This window comes from Cololabis saira, chromosome 4 (genome assembly GCF_033807715.1).
Source record: "Cololabis saira isolate AMF1-May2022 chromosome 4, fColSai1.1, whole genome shotgun sequence".
Lineage (NCBI taxonomy): Eukaryota > Metazoa > Chordata > Actinopteri > Beloniformes > Belonidae > Cololabis > Cololabis saira.
In genome coordinates this window covers 19,374,070-19,398,955 of record NC_084590.1, presented here as the reverse complement: position 1 = coordinate 19,398,955, position 24,886 = coordinate 19,374,070, and the positions used below count along the sequence as shown (strand labels likewise).

Here is a 24,886-nt window from a genome sequence, read left to right as displayed (position 1 = left end):
ATTATTTTGGAACAATTTCATTTACAGTCAATATGGTTTCTGAAATGTAAAAAAAAAAAAAATGTATGTATGGGTCCCGAAAGGAAGATGAAGTGTACTGGCAGATTCATACACCTCTAACTCCACCACCACTCCTGCACGTATCACTTAGTATTAAGAAATGCAAATGTTATGTCAGCCACCACATACACAGATAAATCTGATGCACCATGCGTTACCGTGAGGACATTACTATTACAGCAGTGCTGCTCCAGCAGAATCAGGCCGGACTGGCACTGTATTTCACAGTCATGTCCTTTCCACAACTGTGAAATTAATTAAGATATCACCATGTTTGAAAGATGGACGAATCGGATTACGGTGCTCCTGAAAATAGGATTAGATCGATGTGAGCAGGCTGGAAATGAAACAGTGAAGTCAGAGTTGCATATGAGGTATAGTTCAAGCGAGCAGCGCTAGGTAACAACCTGGATGTCAGTCTACCTGCAGAATGTGATTTACCTCCTGATTAATCCTCATTAAACATTAAATATCACAATTATTACACAATATTACAACTTTAAATTAATTTTGAATGTTGTGGTTGTTTTAGCACTGGACTACCCGGTGATGAAGTGATGCTGCCTGATAAAGATCCGACGAGGATCAAAGTTCTGAATAAACTTCTTGGTTATCCAAATATATTTGAAAAGTAAGATAGTCAGAATATATTTATCTATCAGTTTTAACACACTGACCTTGTGGTTGAGCATTGATTCATCTCCAAGCACAGTGATTAAAAACATTTGCTATATTTTACAGATTCGGGTTAAATATACTGGATATCTGACGTTTAATGATACCTTTTACCCCCATTTGATTCCTCATAGTACTGTTGCTGAAATGTCTTATTTTAGTTGACTTGTACTATCTTGTCTTAAGAGAAAATTGGACTCAGGCATGGGTGTTAGTTTGACTGGAACGTTAGAGAAATGCATGAAGAAGGTGATATCAGAGTGCTTCCTTTAAAAATTAGACCATACCCTTCATTTCTTGCTTTCTGCTGAGTTGTAGGGCACCAATATTTGCTTTTTTTGGTGTCAATAAACAGTGGAAATGTTCTTACTTATAAAGAGGTAAAAACAACAGTCAAGTCAAATTATATAACTTCAATAGATCATCTGTAAAGCTCCCAATCCTTCTGTATTACTTTATATCAAATTTAGCACATGAACATGATTTAATCTTCTGTCCCCAAATAAAGTTATCATGGCCTGAATGGACAACTTTAATCTAAGCAATGAATTACAGTGTCCAAAAAGATTATTTATTAAGATGTGACAACCTCGGTACAAAACAGTCTTGGTGTTTTACAAAAATATAAAGACATTGTATGCAGATCATATCAAAACAAATACGTATATTCAAACTGTGGTAATTCTTCGGACATTGTCGTAGCTTTCATCCTCTTGAAACTCTGTGGTTTGGCTCTCAGTGTGTAGAGACGGACTGCTGGAGTGGACGACATCAGGAATCTGGGGAACAGCACCAAATGTTTGGTTTTAATCAGTAAAACACATTACGATCACAGGAAACATCTCAAAAACAGGATATTTGTGTGGTTGTGAAAGAAAATGGTGCAGCATGAATGCAGGAGTGGTACGCTGAATGTTATCTTGTGTGTGAGATTCAAATCATTGTGCGATTCCTCTCAGAGTCCTCTAAAGACAAACAGAAGATGACCTGGGTCCTGCAGTCGTCAAAACAACTGTCTTTTACACTCCTGACAAGGTAATCCAATTACAAAACCTAAAGCAACGCTCTAATAGCTCCAGCCAGTGAGTCAGAACTGAATTTGTGACCTCCAGTCAAAACTGCTCCACATCCGAGGTAATTGGAAAGAGGGGTTACGTCTCACAGTTATTATTTAAAGATTTTACTTGCAGTGCGTTCCTGAAAATCAGCCTGAAGAAATACAGCTCTCCATTCAAGAATTAAGTCTCAACTGTAATGGGAGAAACAATACGACAATCGAGTGGTCCTTGCCAAGTCATTACTCCGAGGCACGATTACCTTTTTTCATTTTGATATATTAGGAAACGACAAGTATACCTGAATCTATAATTACAAAAGGAATAAAATATGTCAATCTGTGTTACAGTGAGGTCTCATTCTGCTCTGCGCCTGGTGTATACGCCATGATGGGGAAGGAGCATGCAGGAAAAAACTGCTGCTGATGACATGAATAGAGCCAGAGAGGTTTCTATACATCTACATTTACCCACTATAGCCAAAAAAGCATGTAAATATTCCTTCCAAATTTCATATTGCTGTCAAGCTGTGTGAATTGGAGTGCAGAGGTACATCAGCACAATTCACCCATGTATGTAATGAATATTAATAACCCGCTCCATTACTCACTTGTAGTTTATGTCGATCTCTCTCTCTCACACACACACACACACACACACACACACACACACACACACACACACACACACACACACACACACACACACACACACACACACACACACACACACACACACACACACACACACACACACACACTGTGTCTCTCTCTCTCACCTTGTGAAAGCTAACAAAGTCCATCCGGCTACAAGTCCCCATGTTAAGTGCACTGCAGTCCGCATCTGCAGAGTGAGAAACAGCTTTTGAGCTGGCTGTAAAATCAAAAGCAAATATTATACGTCCTCATGCAAAATTAGAGTAGAGCTCATCTAAAATGGGAGGACGTTGTGCCTTACAGTTTCCAAAAAGAACATCCTGAGTTTAAATACATATTTTCCCTCTTGAATATCATTCCGAGTGTTCTGGATAAATAAATTACTAACAGTTTAATGAAAACCTGGTTTCCAAATCACTGGAACACTAAAATATGTGAAAATAAATTATTGGAACGACTCAATTAAACCCCACACTGAACCGAGAGCAAAACACAGACATAGACACACCTAAATACCTAAACACAACTAAATCCATTGATCGGCCACAGGTCAGTCGTGTGCACTCATACAGGAGCACTTTCGGTGGCTGGTGGGTGTCGCTGTAGATCATCCCTCATCCCTTCATCATACTATTAAACAACCTATCAGATCTCTTCCTGCTGGGTACACAAAGCTTTGGCACAGACTAGAGGATGTCTTTTTAACAATGAAGGCCTTTCTTGCTTCAATGAGACCTGTAACTCATTAAAAACATTAAGTAAATTGTAAAATGTTGACTTATTGGGGGGCTTAAAACAGTAGCTGGAGTAGCTTGTTTTATAAAGTGGGCTGCACTTAGGTACAGCGTTACAAAGCTCTTTACATTGTGTTCTTATTTAGTCATTCACACCAACACACAACAGTCCGTCTATTATTTATTCACTCAATAAAATCAGTAGCAGTTTCATTTTTATAATCGTAGACCGATGAGCACATCAGGGTGTCATGTGGTGTTCAGAGTTCAGCTTGCAGACTCTTCAACATGCGACACACCCGGGGACTGATCCACCAACCTTCCAGTTAGTGGTGTTGGTGGATCCGACCTTCTGACTACCCACTGAAGCCTGGCCAGTCCGACTCATTCAGTTCACAAAAAGTCTGTTTTGTGAAATGGAACTGGTACCCTGCCCACACACAGTCATTTCAACCAGTACAGAAGGTACCAAACCAATCCCGAAGAGGCAGGGTGCGGTTTACCTAATGACTCGTACAGGGTTGTTCAAGAGCCACCTTTCAAAAGAACCCCAACGGCTGCAATATTATTGAAAAACCTTTGCTTCTGTCATATGCCACTTCACTCCATTTTGAGTGTCTTTTGTTGATATTAGTGTGGTTGCTGCTCAGCATAAGTCACATGCCTCATTTCTCTGAACGCTTATATCCAGTACTCGAGCTGTAAAAAAAAAATCAGGGGGGATGGTGGATTTTATCATATGGGGACAGATAATTTGTGCTGATTACAAATAATATAATATATTACAAATAATAGCACTGACCAAAACACCTGCAGAAATACTGCAGGAATTCTTCTGTAAGCTTTAAATATCCACTGGGCTTACATCAAGTACATCAAAACACAAAAATAAAAAACAGTTTTCTGAACTTATCAATATGCCTCTGTCCTTCACAGGATAAGTAAAATGGATCACTGCAAAAACTCAAAATCTTAACAAGAATATTTGTCTTATTTCTAGTTAAAATGTCTCATTTTAGTAAAAAAAATCTCATTACACTTAAAACAAGACTCATCACTGGAAAAAACAACAATTTCCACCTGTTTCAAGTAGATTTTCACTTAAAATAAGTAGAAAAATCTGCCAGTGGAACAAGATTTTATTGCTTGTAATGAGAAGATAAATCTTGTCCCATTGGCAGATTTTTCCTACTTATTTCAAGTGAAAATGTACTTGAAACAGGTGAAAATTGTTAAATAAGTTATTTTTCTGGTGTTATTTTTCTGGTGATGACTCTAAATGTTGAAATAGCAGTAATACCACATTCATTGATGAAATGACATAAGGGATGGAAAGGGGGGGATGATTTAGACCGTTTTTATTTCAGGGGGGATGCCATCCCCCCTCATCCCCCCTCAACTCGAGTACTGCTTATATCCAGAGGTGTCTGGAGACAGTTTCACCTGCATCTGTTGATAATGGCCCCTGTTCCAGAGGAACAAGACCAGTTCTTTGCTTTGAAGAGGAAAAGAATTAGGATGGATGGCCAGGGTATATCCACTGATTCAGACTTCACAACATCAGAGTGCTCTGGTTCCCCGAGCAACTGATGCAGACCTTGTTAATCCAGGAAATATACGAGCAGGCATGCCATTTCTATGTCTCTTTTATGGTTTTTACCCGAGGTGTGTGAATTATTACGAAGTCAGTACATGCATCATACAGCTATACAGCTATAGACTAGCTGATAATCCTAAAGGGGTCATATATAAGGGACAAGTACCGGTACATGGAATTTTATAATAAGCAATGAGGATACGTACTTTTTTATTTAGTTTGTGGCATTTTCTTTGTTTTACTCTCATAAATACAAAGATCTTATTATGTTTTCAGTTAAATTTTACTACATAATTGCACAGAGACAAAATGTTTACGACAAAAGTCTGTAAACAGACATCACAAACCTGGAGCTCGCAGTCAAAAATGATCAGCAGTGGAAAAGTCCTGTACAGTATACGAAGCTTTAATAACTAAACACTATCATCAGTGGATAATGCGGTTTGTACCCGGAGGGGACTTCTACTGTTAAATTTTGCTATAGTGAATTTAACCGTAAATATATCTGTACACTTCTGACAGCTTTAAAGCACCTTTATTTAGATTCAAACACCAATCCATCTAATAAACTTAGTCTTGTAAGTCAATGATCCAGTTTGTAGTTAATTATAACAATCTTAACTCTCACCTGTTGGGCCCTCGCTGGAGTATCCCAGGTTAAACAGTCCCCCTGTCGCCCCAGCAACAGAGCTTATCCCAAACACTGATTGGTCGAACCTGTAAATGCCCAAGAGAATAGACCAAATGGAGCCGATAACCTTTGGTTACAAAAAAGCAGTGTCACATTGTCAGAGGCCATGCTGTTCTGAACAGGCAGTCCTGCTTCCCCACAGAGCTGCGGAGTCTCAGAGGCCCCGCACTGTTCTCATCAGAAAGTGTGTGACAAATAAAAAATGAGCATCATCTTCTCTTTCTTTCAGTTTTAGTAGCTTCAAACCAAAGCACTCAACCCTGACTCTGTATTTCAGCAGTGTGAAAAATGCTGAAAAATATAAGCTTGAATATTTCAGCTTCAACAGTTTGACTCTTAATGATGTTGAATTATGATGACTAGTTAATGCATGCAAATTCATGTCTTTAATTTTCTTCCTTAATGAAGATCAATAAAGACTTATTCATTGTTAACAAAGATTCATGACGAGTCCTCATATTAACTCAAATCTAAATAGAGCTCCGTACAGCCAGGACCGTGCTGCAGGTTTCTCGTGAACTGGGAGCCACGTCCCTGTGTACGAAAGTGACTCTTAAGGAAGTTCATTGTTTTTTTTCATTTAATTGTAGATTGAATAGAAAAAAAAGACGTTACCTTGTCGGCTCCTGCGGGTTTGCCTCTGAAAAATTAAAAAGATGAATGATTAGGTTCAGCATTATGAGCCACAGGTTGCTGACTTTGATCAAATCACCGCACTGACCAGCTAAACTACAGCAATATGGAAGCCGTAAAAGTCCTGCTGCTCATTTGCACTCTGCACTGATATTCCACTCAGCTTGCAATTCAACAGTGAAAGTCAGAGCTGAGCATTAATGAGTTTTGTAACGTGGCTTCGTGGATGGCTTTTCCAAAGACCCTGTTGGCCATTGCACAAACCAAATATTACAACAACACAGATGGTGCTTGCCTCAGGAAACATTTTAAACTTTTTATTTTGCAAAAAGAGGAATGCCCTTCTTTTCTGCTGTTATACAGGCCAAGGTTTGTATTAAACCCCCGCTGTCAGCTGTTACAAAGTATACATTATTCCCAGTTGAGGAGAATGATTCAAAGAGAGGCTTATTGACTTGCAATTGTGCCGCATACTTTAATATGTGTAGCATCCACCTAATGTTAATTTGTATTGCTCAAGGGTGATATTTCTAAGCTGTTAGGATGGAGCAATGGCCAGGGGGAAGGAGGTATCAGACGTTTCAGGTGGTCACACCTGCTTCATGATAGTCCCTTGGTTCCAACCCAGAGCCATGACGTGGTCCCCAGTCAGTAACGGGTATCACGACTTAGAAAGCATGACTCGGAGCCAATTTATTAGTTATCTCCCAAAAACAAGCTTCCTCCCCACTTCCACACCAATATTCCACTGAGAAATGGTTTTTATCACCCCTGGGCTTTAAATATGCCAAATTAGGGCTTTTTAAATTTAAAAGGAGCTTGAGGCTCCTTTTAAGAAATGAGACTCTCTAGCGCCACCCTTCACCACGACGGCCGTTGGGGGTACTGCAGCCAACAGTGAAGCCGGTACGGGAGAACTGGGAGAACGCACATGCAGCGTCATGTGACGTCACATCCGCAGCCCAGCGCGGGAAATTCGGGACCGAATTGCAGCACATTTTGCAGCACACAGCCTGTTCAAGGCAAAGGAGAGATACGCTAGAAGGCTCATTCTTTTGGGTTTGGAACGCTTCATCTGACATTATTACTAGAAAACTTAAAATGTATACAGATTTTTTTCATAAATCTTGCCACAATCCGGCCTCAAGCTCCTTTAATATCACAACAAAACCTATTAAGATATCTATGCAGACAACAGTTAGAAGGCATATTTTTGTACAAAGATTGATAACAAGAAGTGAGCCATACAAATAAAATAAAACACAACTTAATAACATATCACATTAATTTCTTTATCTCTTTAAACCAAAGAATTAATAAAGAGAAATCAGATATAACATGTACTTAAGTAGCGCCTGTTTAAGCCGAAGTCAGGCTATGGGTTTTCCACTTGCTTTCAATCAAGCGCCGTCTGATCAGCATTCAAAAGTCTTTAATTTGTCCCGCGACATCCCTCCCAAGCGACTGTCAGCTCCTCTTGGAGCTTGTCTTTCTTCTTCGACAGAAACTGTTCGGACATGAGGAATGACTGGGGTCCTTCGTTCTACGGAGACTGCAGCATGTAGTAGCAGCTAAATGTGCAGTAAAGGAACTAATGTCCCAAAGAAAAATACTAATATAGCCTATAGATACTAAATACTGTAGAAAGTTGTTTTTTTGCCAACATTTTATGCAAATCTAGTTGGTAATTTTGTTTTGACAATTCCTTAAAGGTTGAAGCAGAAGGCACGGGAAGATTTTCATGATGTTGTGTCCTCAGTTTGAAATATACAGTCATTAAGAATGGAGGTTAACAAATGCACATTGAAACTCTAGTTGAAAGCAGGAAACCATCTGAAAGAATTATAATATCTTCTAATATCTTCTAGGAACTAAAATGTCAGATGATATGCTGTACAGATAATAGTGCACCCCTTTCTCTCAGGTCCACTGCTAAAATCTGCATAATCACCAGAGTAAAGGATCCCACTTTTGCTGAGACTTTCATTTCCATACTTAAAAGTGTAACTACAGTTAGGCCTACTGCTTTCTCAGTTCGAGTAATGAGTCCCTATTGTTCACCTTTTCTCAGCTGCTCTTCTGGACCAGCAGCCCTGCAGTCATACGCACACCTCTCTAACCTTCTCTGCCGCTGTTTCCTGACAAGTAAAGCATTTTGCTGACAACTAATGTTCTGCTTTTGTCAGAAAGAATACTCCCTGCCTTTGTTGAAGGCCACCACAGGTCAGTCAGGAGTCACTCCATGCAGCCGTCTATCCTCTTCATTAGACTGTATTCACAGTTTCTGCGCTGGATAATTACGTGGTAAGCAGATATGTGTTCACAAGCAATCTGGGGAGGAGAAGTGCCTACTTGTTTGCTTCCTTTGTCTGTAACAGAGGACAGTGCAGATGCAGAGCAGCACGAGCAGCAGAAGGGCACAGAGGGCGGCGGTTACAGCCAGGGGGACTGTGCAGTCGTCACCTTCTTGCAATACCTCTGCAACTGAAGACAAAATGGTCAGTGCTGGTACATCGAGATTCAACTACAGGCTTGCAGATATAGAAAGTGGAGAAAGAAGACTATTGTAGGTATATGGAGGTATGTGGAGGTTTGCTGAGGAACGCCCTTTAAATGAGGGGAAACAAAATACAAAAATCAAATGAGTATTAGGTTACGAACACAATAATCTGCATTCGGTTTTGGTCTCCAGAAAGGTCTTCAGCTGTGAGGCAAGTAAGTAGCGTTGATTTGGCAGCCATATTTATTCTAGGGGTGTCAAATTAACGCTTTAATTGCAATTAATTTATTACAGGCATATTAAGCGCGTTGTGTTTTTTAATGGCTTGATCTATTTTTAAATCTCTAACTTTACTTTTCCTGTTTGCGAGTTGCCTTTATTATGAAATCTGTTTGTGCGGTGGTCAGTCCCACCTTGAAGTGGACATTGATTGGCAGTCCCTGTGTGTGGGCGTGGTTAGCTACGCTGGTAGACTCCCAATGTAGCTGGACCAGCCCCCCAATCTCGCACTCAGAAGGCATGTCGATTTTTTCCAGTGGCCAGTCGCGGTACTGCAACAAAAAATCCCATGGGGCCCAGAAAGCTTTTTTCCCATAGACCGCAATAGTAAAAGAGAAGCCTCTAAAACTGTTCACAGGACACCTCCAGCTGTAATCACCACCAATTACTAATCTTTGTATTCTATATTTTTAAGTCATGGACTTTATATCCGTCAAAAATGTTTTCTAACGGCCAGAAAAGTCAAAGAAAAGTCTCTTTCTGGGCGTGACGTCACAGCCGTGTCCGTGCATTCCACGGATGTTTATATTAATATATATTATGTAATTATATTATATTAATACATTAATAATATATGTAATACTATACATGTAATAATATACATTAATGTATATATTATATTAATACATATTATATTAATATTCGCGTCATTGCCCCGGGGCATGATGGGAGGTCCCAGAGCATCATGGGAGATGACTCAACTGCGCATGCTCTATGCGCCCCTTAACGCGGAAGTAAACCCGGAAGTCAGGAACTCATTTCGGCGTATGCGCTGGTGAGCAAATTGCTTTGAAATGAATGGGCGGCCATTTTCGATGTACCATCCAGTTAATATTATAGATCCATGAGCTGGACAGGCATGGGGGGGTGAAAAAATGGAGGAGCATGTGAAAGTTGTCAGTGAATAGGAATTTTTACATTTCTTAAACGCCCCGACGGCACCATTGATAAAGGTAAAGTAAAAAAGGAAAGGACTTTGCTCACCACAAAGCAGCTCAAGTTTAGCCACATAAACGCAAAGCACCCGGTCGAGCGCAGCCACAGCTAAAGTTAGCAGCAACAATGTTGCCACAGCAACGCTCTTCCCCAAACTAGACTGGAGGAGAGCAGCGCGCATGTGCACATCTGCGACAGAGAGGTGGCTAATGTTCTTGCCAAGTGGATGTAAATGGCTAGGACTGCATCTGTTCAAGTCTGTTAAAAAAGTAAATACATTACTTTATAAAACCATCTTTTGATCTGCCACAATAATGTAATGAATTTAAAGGAAAACACCCTTAAGTTGAGGGCTTTTCTCTTAAATTCTTAGGTGCGATATTAAAAAAGAGATTAATTAGATTAAGTAATTACAGATCTTAATTAATTAATCGCAAAAAATGTTAATCGCTTGACAGCACTAATTTATTTATGCTCTTCTCTTCTACCATAAAGCTTAGTGATGATTCACATGCCCTCCAAAAATAGACTGAACAAAAAAAATATAAAAGTTGCATGTGTGCATGTGATATATAAAACGTGATGCCTGTGTTTCCTCACCAACTGTTAGATCAACGCCGCTCCTCCGCGGCCCACAGAGGGCAGACACAGAGGCCAGACAGTCCACATGAGATCTCCTTGCAGCTGTAATACTCAGGTTACTGGTCACCGTGAACAGGCCCCCCTCCGTCTTCTCTGTGCTGATGTTGTATTTGTCCTGGCTCACCTCCACACCATTCCCCAGCAAGAGAAAATTATTACCAACAGTGTATTCTTTGCTTGTTCTGTGAGTGCAACAAACATAACTGAAGTTAAAGGCCCTATCAAGTGTTGACTGCTTTGACCGAGGAGCAACATTCCAACTTCCAGGTTGAGACTGCAGAAGCAGGAAAAGTTACAGCTCCTTGACTGATCGGGAGGGGCTGGTTCCCAAAGCATGTTAAAATGTCCAACTTTGTTGCAAAAAAAAAATCATATGTACAACTTCTAAGCGCAGTGGCCAATTCTCATGTCACTACCAAAATGACTTTTTCTGCAGACGTCTCCCAGCAGCTCCTCAGAACCTCCAGCATTGCTCAGCTGCAGCCACATTTCATTTCAGGACCCTTGGTTATGTGCTTGTAAACACATGTGGGGACTAAAAATGGTATGGAAGAAGTCGTCCAGCATCTGGCTTTTGTATTTTGCGTAATAATTAGGGCCCGAGCACTGACAGTGCGAAGGCCCTATTGTATCTGTAGAAATGTTGTTTTTTTTTTTTCCTAATTTTTAATTTTTCCAACAAAATGAGGGCCTTTTTGCCCCCCTAAACGTGCCCCAAAAGTCACCAAATTTTGCACGCAAGCCAGGCCTGGCGAAATATTTGATATTTCATGGTTTGCATTAATGGGCGTGGCAAAATGGCTCAACAGCGCCCCCTAAAAAACTTCGTGCCTCAAGCCCCACAATACGGATTGACGTACATGCACGAAAATCGGTACACACCTGTATCATGTCGCAACTTAAAGAAAAGTCTCTTGGCGCCATGGCCGAAACATAACAGGAAGTCGGCCATTTTGAATTAATCGTGTAATTTTGACGCAATTTATGCCATTTCTTCGGCAGTTAATACGGCCCGAACCGTAACGTGCACCGAGGTGTGTCATACATCAAAATGTGCGTCTCCATACTGCGACCATGGGCATTACTTTTCTCAGTCAAAAGCGTTACCGTGGCAACGCTAGATGCCAAAAAGCGCGCCCCCCCCTTTATCTGATTGGTCCATATTTGATCGTCGTGGGTGGTGTCATCTGGCTCGGTTTGTACTCCTTCACCTTAATTGGTGCAAATTAGCCCCTTCATCTGATTGGTCGATATGTGATACTTCCTATTTTCTGCCATAACTTTTGAATGGTTTGACATAAAGACTCGTGGGTGGTGTCATCGGACAGTGTTTTGAGTCCTTGCCCTTTATTGGTGAAAATTGCATGCGCGAGGGCCCGTTCATCGCTGCTTGCAGCTTTAATTTAGATTATTATTTGTTTTTTGAAATCTGACTGCATTCACACAATGACCGTATATGGAACAGGAAGTTTCAGCTAAGTTATTTGAATATCTGCTGAAAACACTGAAAACAGAGAAATAAAGCCCATCTGGACAGTCATTAGATGACTACATTTTGTTTTATTTTGCCTTTGTGATTCGGCTGGTTGGTGATGGTGTGTTATAGAACCGGCAAAGTTGTGGTTTAAATGAATATCCGGTAACTGACTTCAAACTGTTTTTTATCTTATTTTATTTTCTTGGTACCTGAAACTACAATCATATTTAAAAAAATCTGAGAAACCCTCAATGGGATGAAAGTAACAAAGTCTTGTCAAATGTAGGAGCATGCTAGTAACTTTGAGCAGGGGATTACATTCATGTTTTCATAAAACAGCTATCGCTGTTCTTGTTTTAAAACTCAATTTTAGTAATTAGAGCACAGCATAATTTAGAACAAAGGGCAAGTATGGGGTGACTGAGAATGATTACTGGTTCATAAAATGGGATGGATAGTAAATCAAATCAGCTTTCCAATTCTCTCTAAAAGCAGCGTGATCACAACCATGACACACTGATTCCTGAGGGGTCAGGAGGAGTCTTCAGACTGCACACACACACACACACACACACACACACACACACACACACACACACACACACACACACACACACACACACACACACACACACACACACACACACACACACACACACACACACACACACACACACGCACACACACACTACCTCCTCACTCCAGCTATTAATATAATTTAATAGCTTGCAAAACTAGAAATTGATAAGAGACCTGGTAGGCCGAGGAGAATAGGTCTTAATGGTAACTGGACAGAGTGTTAACATTATGAGGAAAATGTTCTTTTAACTGTATAGCATGTCACAAACGCTCCAGAGGAAGTAGATGAAGATGTCTCTTTGTGAAAATAATTGCCCTCAACCTCAAAGGATTACCCACAGAAATCACATCTCAGTAACGGGGTGAAAATTATGAAAGAAACGTGTATCTCTATGAAAATGATTCAAGAGTAAGAGTGGGGAAATAAGCATTTCATTTTGTGTGTGTGTGTGTGTGTGTGTGTGTGTGTGTGTGTGTGTGTGTGTGTGTGTGTGTGTGTGTGTGTGTGTGTGTGTGTGTGTGTGTGTGTGTGTGTGTGTGTGTGTGTGTGTGTGTGTGTGTGTGTGTGTGTGGAAAAGTTACAGCAGAAAATACAGAAAGGAATCTGAGTAATAAGAAAAAGAATTCATGTTTTACCTTTTTGTCATCCACCTGCCATTGCAGACGGGGCGGAGGGTGCCATCCTGCTGCTTCACAGTGAAATACGACCGAGTGTCCCTTAAAGGCCAATCTGTTACCTCCGGAGACACTCACACTGCCGGCTTCTGCAGTTAGCAAGGAAAAGCACTCACAAACTTGAATAATGTACCTTTTTCACCCATTTTTCAAGGTGTGGTAGGTGATCATTTTAAGAAGCACTTTTGATTTTATGGGTGGAACTATTTTTACATTCTGATAATAATTAGAGTGTTCTGAAAAACATCTGTCACCTCTCATATATGCTCATGAACAGTGTTGTAGCCAAGAGGTGGAGCTGCAAATGTCAGTGTCGTGAGCTCAGTTGCCAAGAATGCACTAAACAGTGGCGTGAATTGGAAAATCAGAGTCTGTATTCAGGACACCTTCAGCTTAAAAGGAAAATATATATTGGAAGTTGCAAGAGATAAAAAGAGAGTATATACCAATGTGGTGCTTACTTGATTGGGACAATTGAAGGAACAGAAGAGTGGTGATCCCTCTGCTGTTTAAATCTCTGGAGTCATTTAATAACAGTGAAATATTTGTAGCACGTAACAACTCTTATTTTTTTTTTAAGACGTGTGGCATTCTCATCAGTTTGCTCACTTGACCATTTGATGTTGGAAGACTGAGCTTTTTCATGTTGGTGTGCTGCATGTCGTGTCATGTTTTGTACTTGCTAAACTGGTCCGTGCGTCACCGGCCCCCGGGTCTGGGGGCCACTCATCAGCAACAGCCTTGTAATGATAAGCACTTTTTCATGGTTATGCAAGTACTCTAGAAACATGATCCTGGAGGCATGACCTTTGATACAGGTAAGAAGATGCATTTTGATAGTATATTTTCAAAATTCATCTGGTTCTTGCAAATTTTCCAGGCATCACCTACAAATTATGTGCGACTTAAAATTCCACATATACGAGAAAGTGCACTTGTGGGATTAGAAATGTATAAGAATCTATGAATTTCATCACCAGTTTTCTTTTTTCTTATTAATTGATTTGATTGCACACTTCTCCACCAAGAGATGAGCAGAGAGATTGATTGCATATCTGAGTTTCAATTGCCTGGAGAATGCTTTTTTTCTTCTCCTCTTATCTCCTTCCCTTCCAGTCAAATAAGCCACTTAAGACCCTGAGAGATGCAGCATCTCATACGTGAAGTCTGCTGTCTGGCAGAGTGAAAGCTGGTGGATTCAAAAGACAATTGCAATAGACAGAAAGATAATAGCAGGAGCTTCGGTGCTTTGTCTCAGCAAATGGCACTTCTGTGTCGATTTATGCACCACTCCTCAGATGTTGTACACGCATTATCGGCTGTCCTTTTTCTGCAGGCGCTTTCATTTGAGGCCTGATTTGGTGTCATAAACACCATACAATCCTAGTTTTACAGCGACTGGTTCTGATAGTGGGACCTCAGCAGCTCCTGCGACATACTCAGCACTGGGTAGTGAAGGCTGGCCTGGAACCAGTGGCCTCATTTGCACTGAATGATGAGAGACGCTGGGCGATCACAGATGATTGATACATCTGAAAAGAGAGGGAATGATGCCAGCACTTTTTTCCAATGCTCCAGGATAAGCATTCCCTGGGACTTGGTTTCATAAGGTCTGTTAATCAGAAACTGGCAGTGGACTGTGTGAGGCAGAGAGCCTTCAACTAACTCTAATTTTAGTGATTTTTTTTTTCCTGAATAAATCCTCAGAAAATGAACTGTTGCATCAAGGCCGGCTTTAAAACTGTGTAAATCTAAATCTAAAATTCCTGTGTATGTGCATGCAGTTTCTATTAAATGAATATTGTATACCAAGTGCTGTGTATGCACTTTTGTTGGTGCAAGTTTAACCTGATGAGTATGTCTATGCGCCTCAACACGGTATATTTATACTGGCAGGTTCCATCCTCTCTGATTTACATCAGTTCTCCTGCAGATCTTGCCTGCATTTCAAATCCTTTATACCGTAGCCATATCGTTTTGCTCAACTGAGGAGTTTGTGTTGACGTAGTGTCTTTGAGATTGAGGGAGTAGGAAGGGAAAGACCAGCCTATGTGGTCATATTTAAATCATCTTCACCTGGGACAATTAAAGCAGGAAGCGGGGATGATAGCATACAGACTCAACCAGCTTCACTGTCAATTTGTGGCTCTTTTCCAATGTACAGTTGAGCCTGCAGCGCACAAATCACAGGGAGAGTTGCTGACGTGTCTGGATGCACAACTAATTCAAAGGCCATGTCAGACCATAGTGATTCTCTGCATCCAGACTGGAAGGCTGGTTCACCATGCACTACTGTTAATGGCTGCATATATCAGTGGGGATTTGTGGCCCTGGCAGCATGGGGTGGGGCTCTCTCCATAATGCATTGGAAGCAGTGGGTCATTGGTTTTGTTTCTTCATGCTTTGTGGAGGAGAGATGTTTCCATGTGGCCTTTTTTTCTCTTCTTCTTCTTCTTCTTTGAGATTTGGTTCAGCTGTTGCTTATGAGGTCAAGATTAGCAGGGCAGTCAGCTCTGCATTCAGCAAAACACTGCTCCATTTTTACTTGGAAGTTGGAATTTCCAAGTTCCTTGTTGGAAGTTGAAACTAATAAAACCTCTGAGGTTAGACGTCCGAGTCAGAAAGTTGGGGAAAGTTCCCCTACCCTGACTTTAACGCAGATACTTCTGTTCCCTTTTTATCATTGGCATGTTACTATGTTTTACCACTTTGTTATGAATTAGTTCTGCTATCACTGTTAGCACGGCTGCAGTGATAACACTATCAAGCAGCAGGCATTCAGAAGGTCTATTGTCCAATTTTTGCAACTAGAATGAGATCAACTCAAGTGTGACACCCACCTTTGTGGGTCTTTGTCAGTCTACTACTTGAACCCCTTGCCTCAAAGTAAGAGGGTTCCTGGTTCGTCTCCCATTAGGGGTTTTTATGTTTGCATGTTCTCCCCCTGCTTTTGGGAGTTTTTTCTCTGGCTACTTCGGCTTACTCCCACAGTCTAACTACATGTAAGTTATGTACATCTGTGATTCTAAATTGCCTGCAGATGTGAGTGTGTGTGGTTGTTTGTTTGTATGTAGCCCTGCGATGTACTGGCAAGCTGTCCAGGGGCGTACCCCCGCCTTATCCCACAAGAGAGCCGGGAAACAAGAAAGAAGAAAGAAAAAAACAAATGGGTGTAGCTTAACGATGGATGGATGGATGGATGGATGGATGGATGGATGGATGGATGGATGGATGGATGGATGGATGGATGGATGGATGGATGGATGGATGGATGGATGGATGGATGGATGGATGGATGGATGGATGGATGGATGGATGGATGGATGGATGGATGGATGGATGGATGGAAAGACCCATAATTACAAGGAGAACACTTCTGGAAAACCAGAGATTCTGCTAAGGCAAAGTTCACTTAGCATTAGCACATTTAAGTGTGCTTAAGTGTCTTCTGTTTGGTCAAATTCCTATAGAAATGTGCACTGCATGACAACAATGACCTTAAGATAAAACTTTGCTCCAGCCATTGATTCCACAAATTTCTCGCAATCTAAGATCCAAAAGGCTTCACAAATCCAATTTATTGTGCACTCGATGAACATATATACAGCCTTTAATCACATTTAACATACTAATTTATTTTTATGGCATTGTCGATATTTAAAAAAAAACATTATATAGAACAAGAACATTATATAAGCTATTTAAAGCTGACATTTTATTCCTGTAATAAGGTTACCAAGCTTAATTTGTGAAAGCAATCCTCCATGGGGCAAGTAGAATTTAACTTTAACAAGATAATCCCTTTCAATGAGGTGAAAGTGACAAAGTTTTCAGCCAAAACAGTCAGGAGCAAAACCAGCACTAACTTTCCTCGAGATATTTTCTCTTTAATTTAAATACTTGCAATTCTGGATCACACTTCAGTGCTTTCCACCTTAACAAAACCACTCCATCCAAGTGGCAGAGAACTAGTAATACTGTCCTAATCCTTCATCACAAGGAGGGGAGAAGAGAGGAGAGGAGATTGGTTGCAACTGCAGTCTGTAAATCCTGCCCTGCTGCCTCCTCTGACTGACACGGAGTCTCGCCGTGTCCAGCTTGCATTTATTTCTACAGAGCCATCAATCCTTATCCCCCACCCATGCTGCCTTTAACCATTGACGCAGAGACCATCTACTACACCAGGCCAACTTCACTTCTCCACATAGGCCTTAATGATTTCCCAGCCCTTGATATACACAGTGATTGATCACTCATGCGCAAGTTCAGCTGCTTTCACAGAAAAGTGAAGGCTTCCATTCTTCAGTCCCCTACTTCAAAGCTAATTAAAATAAAGACATGGAAGAAGTCCAAGTTGAATGCTTGAAGGCGATATACTACTTCTTTTGTCTTTTAAGTGTGGGAAGCAGAGTCAAAGCATCTATACAACTTTTGCTTAGTGCCTTTATTTACGTCTTTTTTCTTTTTTTTTTACATGCTGCTTTCGGTTCATCAAGGTTGAAATTGTTGTGTTCCTGCAGACTCTCCCATGGCAGCAGTTTTCAAGTAACTTGCCATGTGCAGGTTTTCTTTGGCTGGTGAGTGTGTACTGTATGTATGTGTGTGTGTATGAGTTCGTTGGTACATAGAATCTTGTTGGCCAGAAACTGAGCATCCTTGAGAGAAGCTGTGAAGCCTCCTCTCTGCAAACGGTGAAGCGCTCTCCCGCAGAACTAATGCCGTTGTAATGGATCAGTGTCCGTATTCCCAGGTATACTTTTGGAATAAACCACTCAATGTTATTAAATAATGATAAAAATAATAATATACATACCTTGTACTGACAGTTTTGCTGTTCTGCTATCAATATGCTGGAGATCACAAGTCACTCCCCCCTGGTTGTGCCTCTCTGTGCTGTTCAGGATAAACACCCAGCTGTCTCCATTTGAGCTGGGCTTTTGGATGGCCGTTACATTTTGGTAGACAGGGCGCAGGAGACCAGTATCCTTGGAGATAGTTAGTACTGGTCTATTGTTCATCAGCCACGTCATAACAGTCCACTTACTGCTGGTGGTGCTGCAGGTGAAACGGGCCTCCTCTCCTCTCACAACAACCAGGTTCATGGGCGACAACGTCACCTGAGCTCCAGCTGCTAAACAGGAACACAAGCTTCATTAACACGTACTTTGCCATTACAACTGTCTGAAACAGTCTTTGAAAGAGGTTAAAACAATGGAAAAGTTTGAGGTTTTGAGGAAATAAACTCATTCCGTTGTCTTTCTCAGAGTTTGTCGGAAAAACATTTGCAAGCAGGTGGAACTGTCACGAGTTCACCTCCATGATCACTAACTCTCGCATCATCATCAGCATTCATCTCCCCTTCATGTGCCCCGCCCATCTCCTCAGCTGGTTCCCATCTGTATTATTAGTCACCCTTCATAAACTGATCCAGATCCTCTGACTCCCACCAGATTGTCGGCCTGCCCGTATCCTGATCCTTGCCTGCTTTCCTGGTTTAACGTGCTGGTCTCATCCCTTTGGATTTGTCTTCTTCGTTACCTGCTCACCTGGTTTTTGACCCCTGCTTGTTTTCTCAGACTCGATTAAAGAACATTGGACTATGTTACTGTCTCTGACCTCGTGCTTTTGGGTTCCCTAGATTCTGAGCAGAAACATAGCATAAACGTGGGATACGTTGTTGGGAACAACATCATTGTTAAAATTACTGTCAATCTGTGTAATTCGATTCAGTTCTCAGCATTTGATTTTTGTCATGGTCTCAGGTTTTTCTTAGGTTTGGTTTTCTTTTCTTTGATTTCTCGGTTCTTCGGGTTTGGTCTTGTGTTTATCACTTGTTTTCTGTTTTATTCTGAAAGTGTGTGTCTCTGTGTGTTTACTTCTTGTCTGATTTTCCTGGCTCTAATCTATTTTGATTGTCCACACTTGTGTTACTCATCCCTCAGTTGCTATATATTGTCTTGTTGGTCCCCTCCTCTGCCCTGCTCTGTGGTTCATCCTTGCAACCGGGGAATTTGGGCCTGTTTCGGGTTGCCTGCCATGTAGTGCTTTTTGTTGTTCATTGAAGCATTTTGTTTTTAAGTCCATTTGGGTCCACTGTACTCACCTCTTAACAGATTTTATTCCTGAATCTGTGCTTCTTTTTTTCTTAAACCTCAAAATGTCTATAAGATTTCAAGACTGCTGTGTGAAAAAGTTAGAACCAGGAAAGCTATTTTGATGTTTTTACAAAATGTGTTGGCAAAAATGTCTGTTATGACTGTTTGTTGTTGGGACATTTCAAAATGAATATAATAAAATGTTTCCCACGTGAACAAGGCCATTGTGGTTTTTCTGCAGGAGGACGAGCATGCAGTGCTCATTAGATTTTTGAATTGACAGGTATGATTTCAGACCAATGTGCCCACCATTCAGATCAATTACCATCATTGATATTAAATGGAATATTTCTGTACGTGGACAAACTGACTCACTTACAGATGTATATAATATAAATAAAATAACAATGTTGTGATATTGGATATATGAACAGAGCTAATGGACAGATTAATGAAAATAAAATACCTATTGTGTAAAAATTGTATCAAAACATGAATTGTTAATCATCTTTGAGACCTATTGGCATGTGCAACATTTTTTTTTCAATGTTGAAAAACCCTCTGGGTATCTGGATAAATCATGGACGATATGTGTTTATTCCATTTATTTATTTCCTTGAAACAAATGAAAGGAATACATTATTTTTTATTTTTTATTTAAAATCCAGATATTTAATTATATTGAATTATATCTGTGCTATTTTTACAAAAGACATGTCTGAACTTTGTCTGCCTCTAGCCGTGACTATGTAATGTCCACTGAGATGAAGGATTTTACGTTGCAGACAAAAATAGGCCAATAGTAAATAAACTATAAAATTATTTATAGTTTATAAGTGTGAATCAACATTTCAGGATGGGCACACTATCTGGAGAGTAGGAGGCGACTTTGGACATTAGCTGAGCATAGAACGCTTCCCGTTCAGGCTCCGCTGTGTTTCCTGTAAGTGTTTCACACCTGTCCTCTGCTACACACGTCATCTTGTTAGTTATAACTCCTAAACACATCCTGTTTTTTTTGTTTTTTTTTTGCTCTCTGCAAGCTCCTCTGTGTTTCTGAGTTTCTGCCGGATTTCTCTTGATCTGTTTTTTGGTTGCTGGTGTTTGGATTTATATGTGGGTGTGTTTTAAGATATTTGGGCTGGCCCGTTTTTAGGGCTGCCTCTAAAACCCTTGGGATTTTCACCTGACTGCTTTCTCCCTATTAGTCTGCACCTCTGCTGTAAACAAGAGGCAGATGTGAGATGTAAGACTTACAATAAGACCATGTCCCAAAGAACCTCCCTCTTGCCTTATTTCAGATATTTGAGGCTACTATAAAATTACAAAACCACTCTCCTGATTCTCAAAGATGCATAGGGCAGTTGTTAATTTTACTCTTGAATGTTGTGAATGTTGAATGTCAAATGTAAACAGTTTAACATCATCCTAAATGAAACAGACATGGGTTAGATAATCACAATGGAATGCAAAACTAAACCCTTGAGGAGTCATCAATGACCCAATGGGCTTTATGTTTGTGTGCGCTCCTTAGTTACGCTTGAAACACCACAGACTCCACGCACAGACATAAATGCATATAGCCCCAGTATGAATTCAAGCCTGAAGATATTTGTCGCTTTCTGTTATTGACAAATGAAGGAAAAAAATATCTTCAATAATAAACATTAAAATATCTCATTGTGGGTTCAGGCCAAAGTACTCAGAGTGATATAGTTCCTACTTGTTTGTGGTGGGCTGAATGTATCACCTTCTACAGCCAGCTTGCAGAATTGTAAATGATGCATTAATTTACGAAATTAGGTCTGGGAAATATCTGGGCCAGCATATACAGAAATATCTTTTCATTGCTATCAAAAAGTAACAAACTAACGAGCATGACTTGTGCGTCCCACTTTTGGGCCTTGGAACCGGTGATTCTGAAGCCTCTTAGCAACTGGATACATCTGTTAAGCAGCCACCTTTCAGAAAAAGTTTTACAAAATGGAAATGGATCATTAGACTCTGTATGTAGGTTTAGTAAGAAATCTGAATTGTCCCACTCGAGGTCACCATTGCACTTGCTGCTGGATTTAAAACTGACGCATGACTGGATGAGGGCAACATTTACAGTCGGGCAAACAGCTGCTTGTTTGGAGGTGAACTTTTACCTTCAATCCTAAGAGAAAGCAGGAGTACTAGCAGAGAAAAGATGTCCATGTTTAATCCATAGATTTAGTCAATCCATTCTTCTGTCCTAAATGATTCTGAGGAAGAAAAAAATAAAATTAAATCACATAAATTGCATGTCCCAGATGCTCATTTTCTCCGGTTATTGCCACGATAGCTCATGTTATAGTGGTAGGTCTACAGGCCCAAACTGGTTTATTCTAACAAATACTGTAGAAGTTTTATATTTGCTGCAGGCATTTATTTCCCCCTTAACAATAATTCCAATTTGCTTTGATGGTTATATGGCTTTTCCTCTATGAATAACATTTGGTTGATATTGATGTTAAATAATTAACTTCCTGTGAGCTTCACATCACGATCACAAAACATCTGGTAGAGGTCAGACAAATGTTTCTGTAGCTTCTAGAAATATGAATGGATGTCAGAAGATGGAGCCACCATTAAAGGTATTGACCACAATGATCACTCCACTGAGCCAAGATTTCTGTGTGGGGCCCATCTGAGATATGAACGGACTGAAAAATGTTATTATTGTCCACTGGTTTCATACTGGCCCCATCTGAATTGATCATTTGAGTTTGCTTATGTAGTTCGGCCAAGTAGAGCACAGCTAAGACACCCATTTTTTGGCCCATGCTTATTAGCCCATGTTACTGGGGCCTATTCTTCAGCCAGCTGACATGGGCCCACATACAAATGGCTGAGCATTTACTCAGCCACACACCTTCAGGGGGAACTGTCGTATGTTTTGGAAACCCTTAATGAGGTCCGTCCATCCATCCATCCATCCATCCATCCATCATTCACCATTCAGATTGGTTGTTCAATGCAATGAAAGAATAAAACATGCACTGCCAACTGTCGTTGCTGCTGGTTCGTCACTTTGATTTGGAGCTGAAGAGCTCTTATTTTTCTACAGCACCATCAAACACACTTCCATCATACCTGCCAAACAGCTAATTAAAACATCCTAAAAAAAGTACTGTGCAGCTGCCTCACACTCCACCATTTCTGTCTGAAAAAGGGGCCAAAGAAGGGTCTTAAAGGGACAGGAAACCAAACATTTCACACAAAATGAGAAGATGTACTGCTGCTATTTAAAGTACAGACAAATATTGTCTTTTTCTTTCTTTTTACTTCAAAGTTGTATTAGACTGCAAAAATAAACAACTTATAGATGTGTAAAATACAGGCTCTTTAATTTCCTGTCGTGTCAAGGCCCAACTTCCGATTAAAACTGCAAACAACTTACTAACCCATGCAAACTACTGAGATGTCCGTCAAACCCAGCTTTACTTAAACGATGAGCATGGCAGCATACTGAGCTCAGATGACAATTTTAGAAGTGGCATCAGCATGCGTTAGTGGATTTAAAGGGTATCTAGCGCAGCTTCAGCCTCGTTTCAAAAGTCCTGCAAATGTACCATACATACTTGTGAGTTAACAGCAGTGAAAGACGAATGTTGCATCTTTTTAACTGATCTCCTGAATCTTATATTTCCAAAATACGATAAAAATACAAACTCAAAATGCTAAAAATACAAGTCACAAATCCTATTTTATATATTTAAATTAATTCCAGTGATATATCTGAGTAAAGCGCTTGTACTAAGGTGTACCTCTGCTTGTTTTATACGCCTTTATGATGCATTAAACATTTTAACTTCACACTCAAATAGCAACCTTGCATTTTTGCAGATTTAGTCGAATGTTGAATGTCAATAAACTAATAAATAATGTCATATCATTATAGATTCAGCATCTCAGCAGAATGCAGTCATAAAACCCAAGCCCAGCTGCAACATTAAAGAAATGTTTTACATCAATGAATCAGTGTTTATGATCTAACAAGACATCACATATATTTCTGAAATTGATCTTTTGGTATTTTCTATGAACAGTATTTCTATGCTATTTTTTACAGTAGCCTACAAATGTCACAAGATAATCTGTATTCTAGTTACCATACATTTCTCTCATGCATTCAGTCGTTTAGGATGGATGGATGGATGGATAGATGGATAGATGGATAGATAGATAGATAGATAGATAGACAAGCATACCCAAATGACATACATTTAGGGAGACATGTTCAGGAGGAGTGAATAGGGTTCTGTTTTGTGAATAGTGCAAGAAACCAAAGTGTTCATGTGCTTTGATGATAGTGTAAAGAGAAAAGAGAGTACAAGAGATAAATAAATTACAAAAATGAGTCTGTGGGTAGGCTGTGGGGAAGAGATGAGAAGAGTTTTTTTTACCACCTTAATAATTAAACACAGATGCACATTAAAAAAAAGTTTCATTTCAAAAACGTTAAATTTCTTGTCAAGAGAACAATAAACATGTCTGGACTCATTCGTTAGACTCACCTCAGGCTGGTGATTCGGTGGAAGAGCAGGAAATGTCTCACAAAATGCTGCATTTCAGTACTTCTTCCTCATGCCTGCTCAGTCATGTCAACCACAACTGTCCCTGTTAAATATTACCAAACTCAGTGGGAACTTGGTCCCATGCTACAAAAAAAAAAAACACTCAAGTAAATACACACTGACTCAAAGTGCAAACAATGCCTGCAGTAAGGCCACAGCTCCCAGAGGACCTTGTAACTTTGACCCCCTCCCACTTTTTTTTTCTTCTTTTTTCTTGTTCATTTAAGTTTCAAGGACGTCACTTGGGGAGGTTGTTGATATATTGTTCAGGAAAAAGTTTCGGAAGATACAACACCAACCTAAATCTCTAACTCAATAATGAAATGATTTTCAGTGTTTTCACTGGTCAACTTCATTGTTTTGAGAACATTTAAATCCCAAAAAGTGGAAAGAAAAAGAGAAAGAGAGACTAAATAAAGATTTACTGTGTATACCAGTAATACTGCTTTGTACATTTCTACGACAAACAGATTAAATGGTGCCGGATGAGGGCATCAGGATTAGGTATTAAAGGAGAGTCCACCAAAGATTTAGTCTTTTCAGTCTTTCCAAGCGTCAGAAAAACATCAGACAGTTAAAACGACATACAAGTCCAAATGCAAAATTGTAGCTACAGTGTATGATAATGTAAAACGATTCGGGAGGCCGTGAAGGCAAAGGCTGGAAACCAGTCCATCCCTCTGGCACTGGCATGCAAGTGGCCGTCGTGTGAGCGGTCTGTTGGCAGATCTGCCGTCTGCGAACACAGATCAAACATTTGAAAGGACACAGACAAAACCAATGACACTAAACTGTTGAGTAGCTCAGCAGTTTAGTTTCTAGTGCCCCCCCCCCCCCCCACACACACACACACACACAAAAGTAAAGATGATGACACAGAATGACACCAAACCTTTTTTTTTTTTTAAACAATCTTGTCTTTGATTCGAACAAGTGAAGAAATTACATCTTTTGATTTTTGTTGCATTTAAAAAAAAAAAAACTATTCAGCTTTTATGGAA

The 24,886-nt window shown here is 40.2% G+C and overlaps 1 protein-coding gene across 2 annotated transcripts; it reads right to left on the bottom strand.

Moving 5' to 3' along the window:
* Nucleotides 1-1,183: 1,183 nt before the first annotated feature.
* On the bottom strand, nucleotides 1,184-23,938 carry igsf5b (immunoglobulin superfamily, member 5b). 2 transcript variants are annotated; one of them, XM_061719096.1, is made up of 10 exons: nucleotides 23,826-23,938; nucleotides 21,435-21,530; nucleotides 18,003-18,320; nucleotides 13,151-13,278; nucleotides 10,417-10,582; nucleotides 8,454-8,585; nucleotides 6,084-6,108; nucleotides 5,406-5,494; nucleotides 2,569-2,633; nucleotides 1,184-1,514 (listed from the first exon to the last, which is right to left on the bottom strand). In XM_061719096.1, the coding sequence occupies exons 2-10, from the start codon at nucleotides 21,481-21,483 to the stop codon at nucleotides 1,404-1,406; spliced, it is 1,083 nt and encodes a 360-aa protein (XP_061575080.1). In that variant the 5' UTR covers nucleotides 21,484-21,530; nucleotides 23,826-23,938; the 3' UTR covers nucleotides 1,184-1,403. The 2 variants fall into 2 exon arrangements, with proteins under 2 accessions (XP_061575080.1, XP_061575081.1); XM_061719097.1 differs by having other exon boundaries at nucleotides 18,003-18,317.
* Between the last annotated feature and the right edge of the window lie 948 nt (nucleotides 23,939-24,886).

Coding starts and splice junctions, on each gene's coding strand:
- igsf5b (XM_061719096.1), bottom strand. CDS start 21,483: ATGGACATCTTTTCTCTGCTAGTACTCCTGCTTTCTCTTAGGATTGAA. Junction 10,583..13,150: donor GGCAGGTGGATGACAAAAAG/GTAAAACATGAA, acceptor AATGGTGTGGAG/GTGAGCCAGGACAAATACAA. Junction 5,495..6,083: donor AACCCGCAGGAGCCGACAAG/GTAACGTCTTTT, acceptor GGGCATTTACAG/GTTCGACCAATCAGTGTTTG.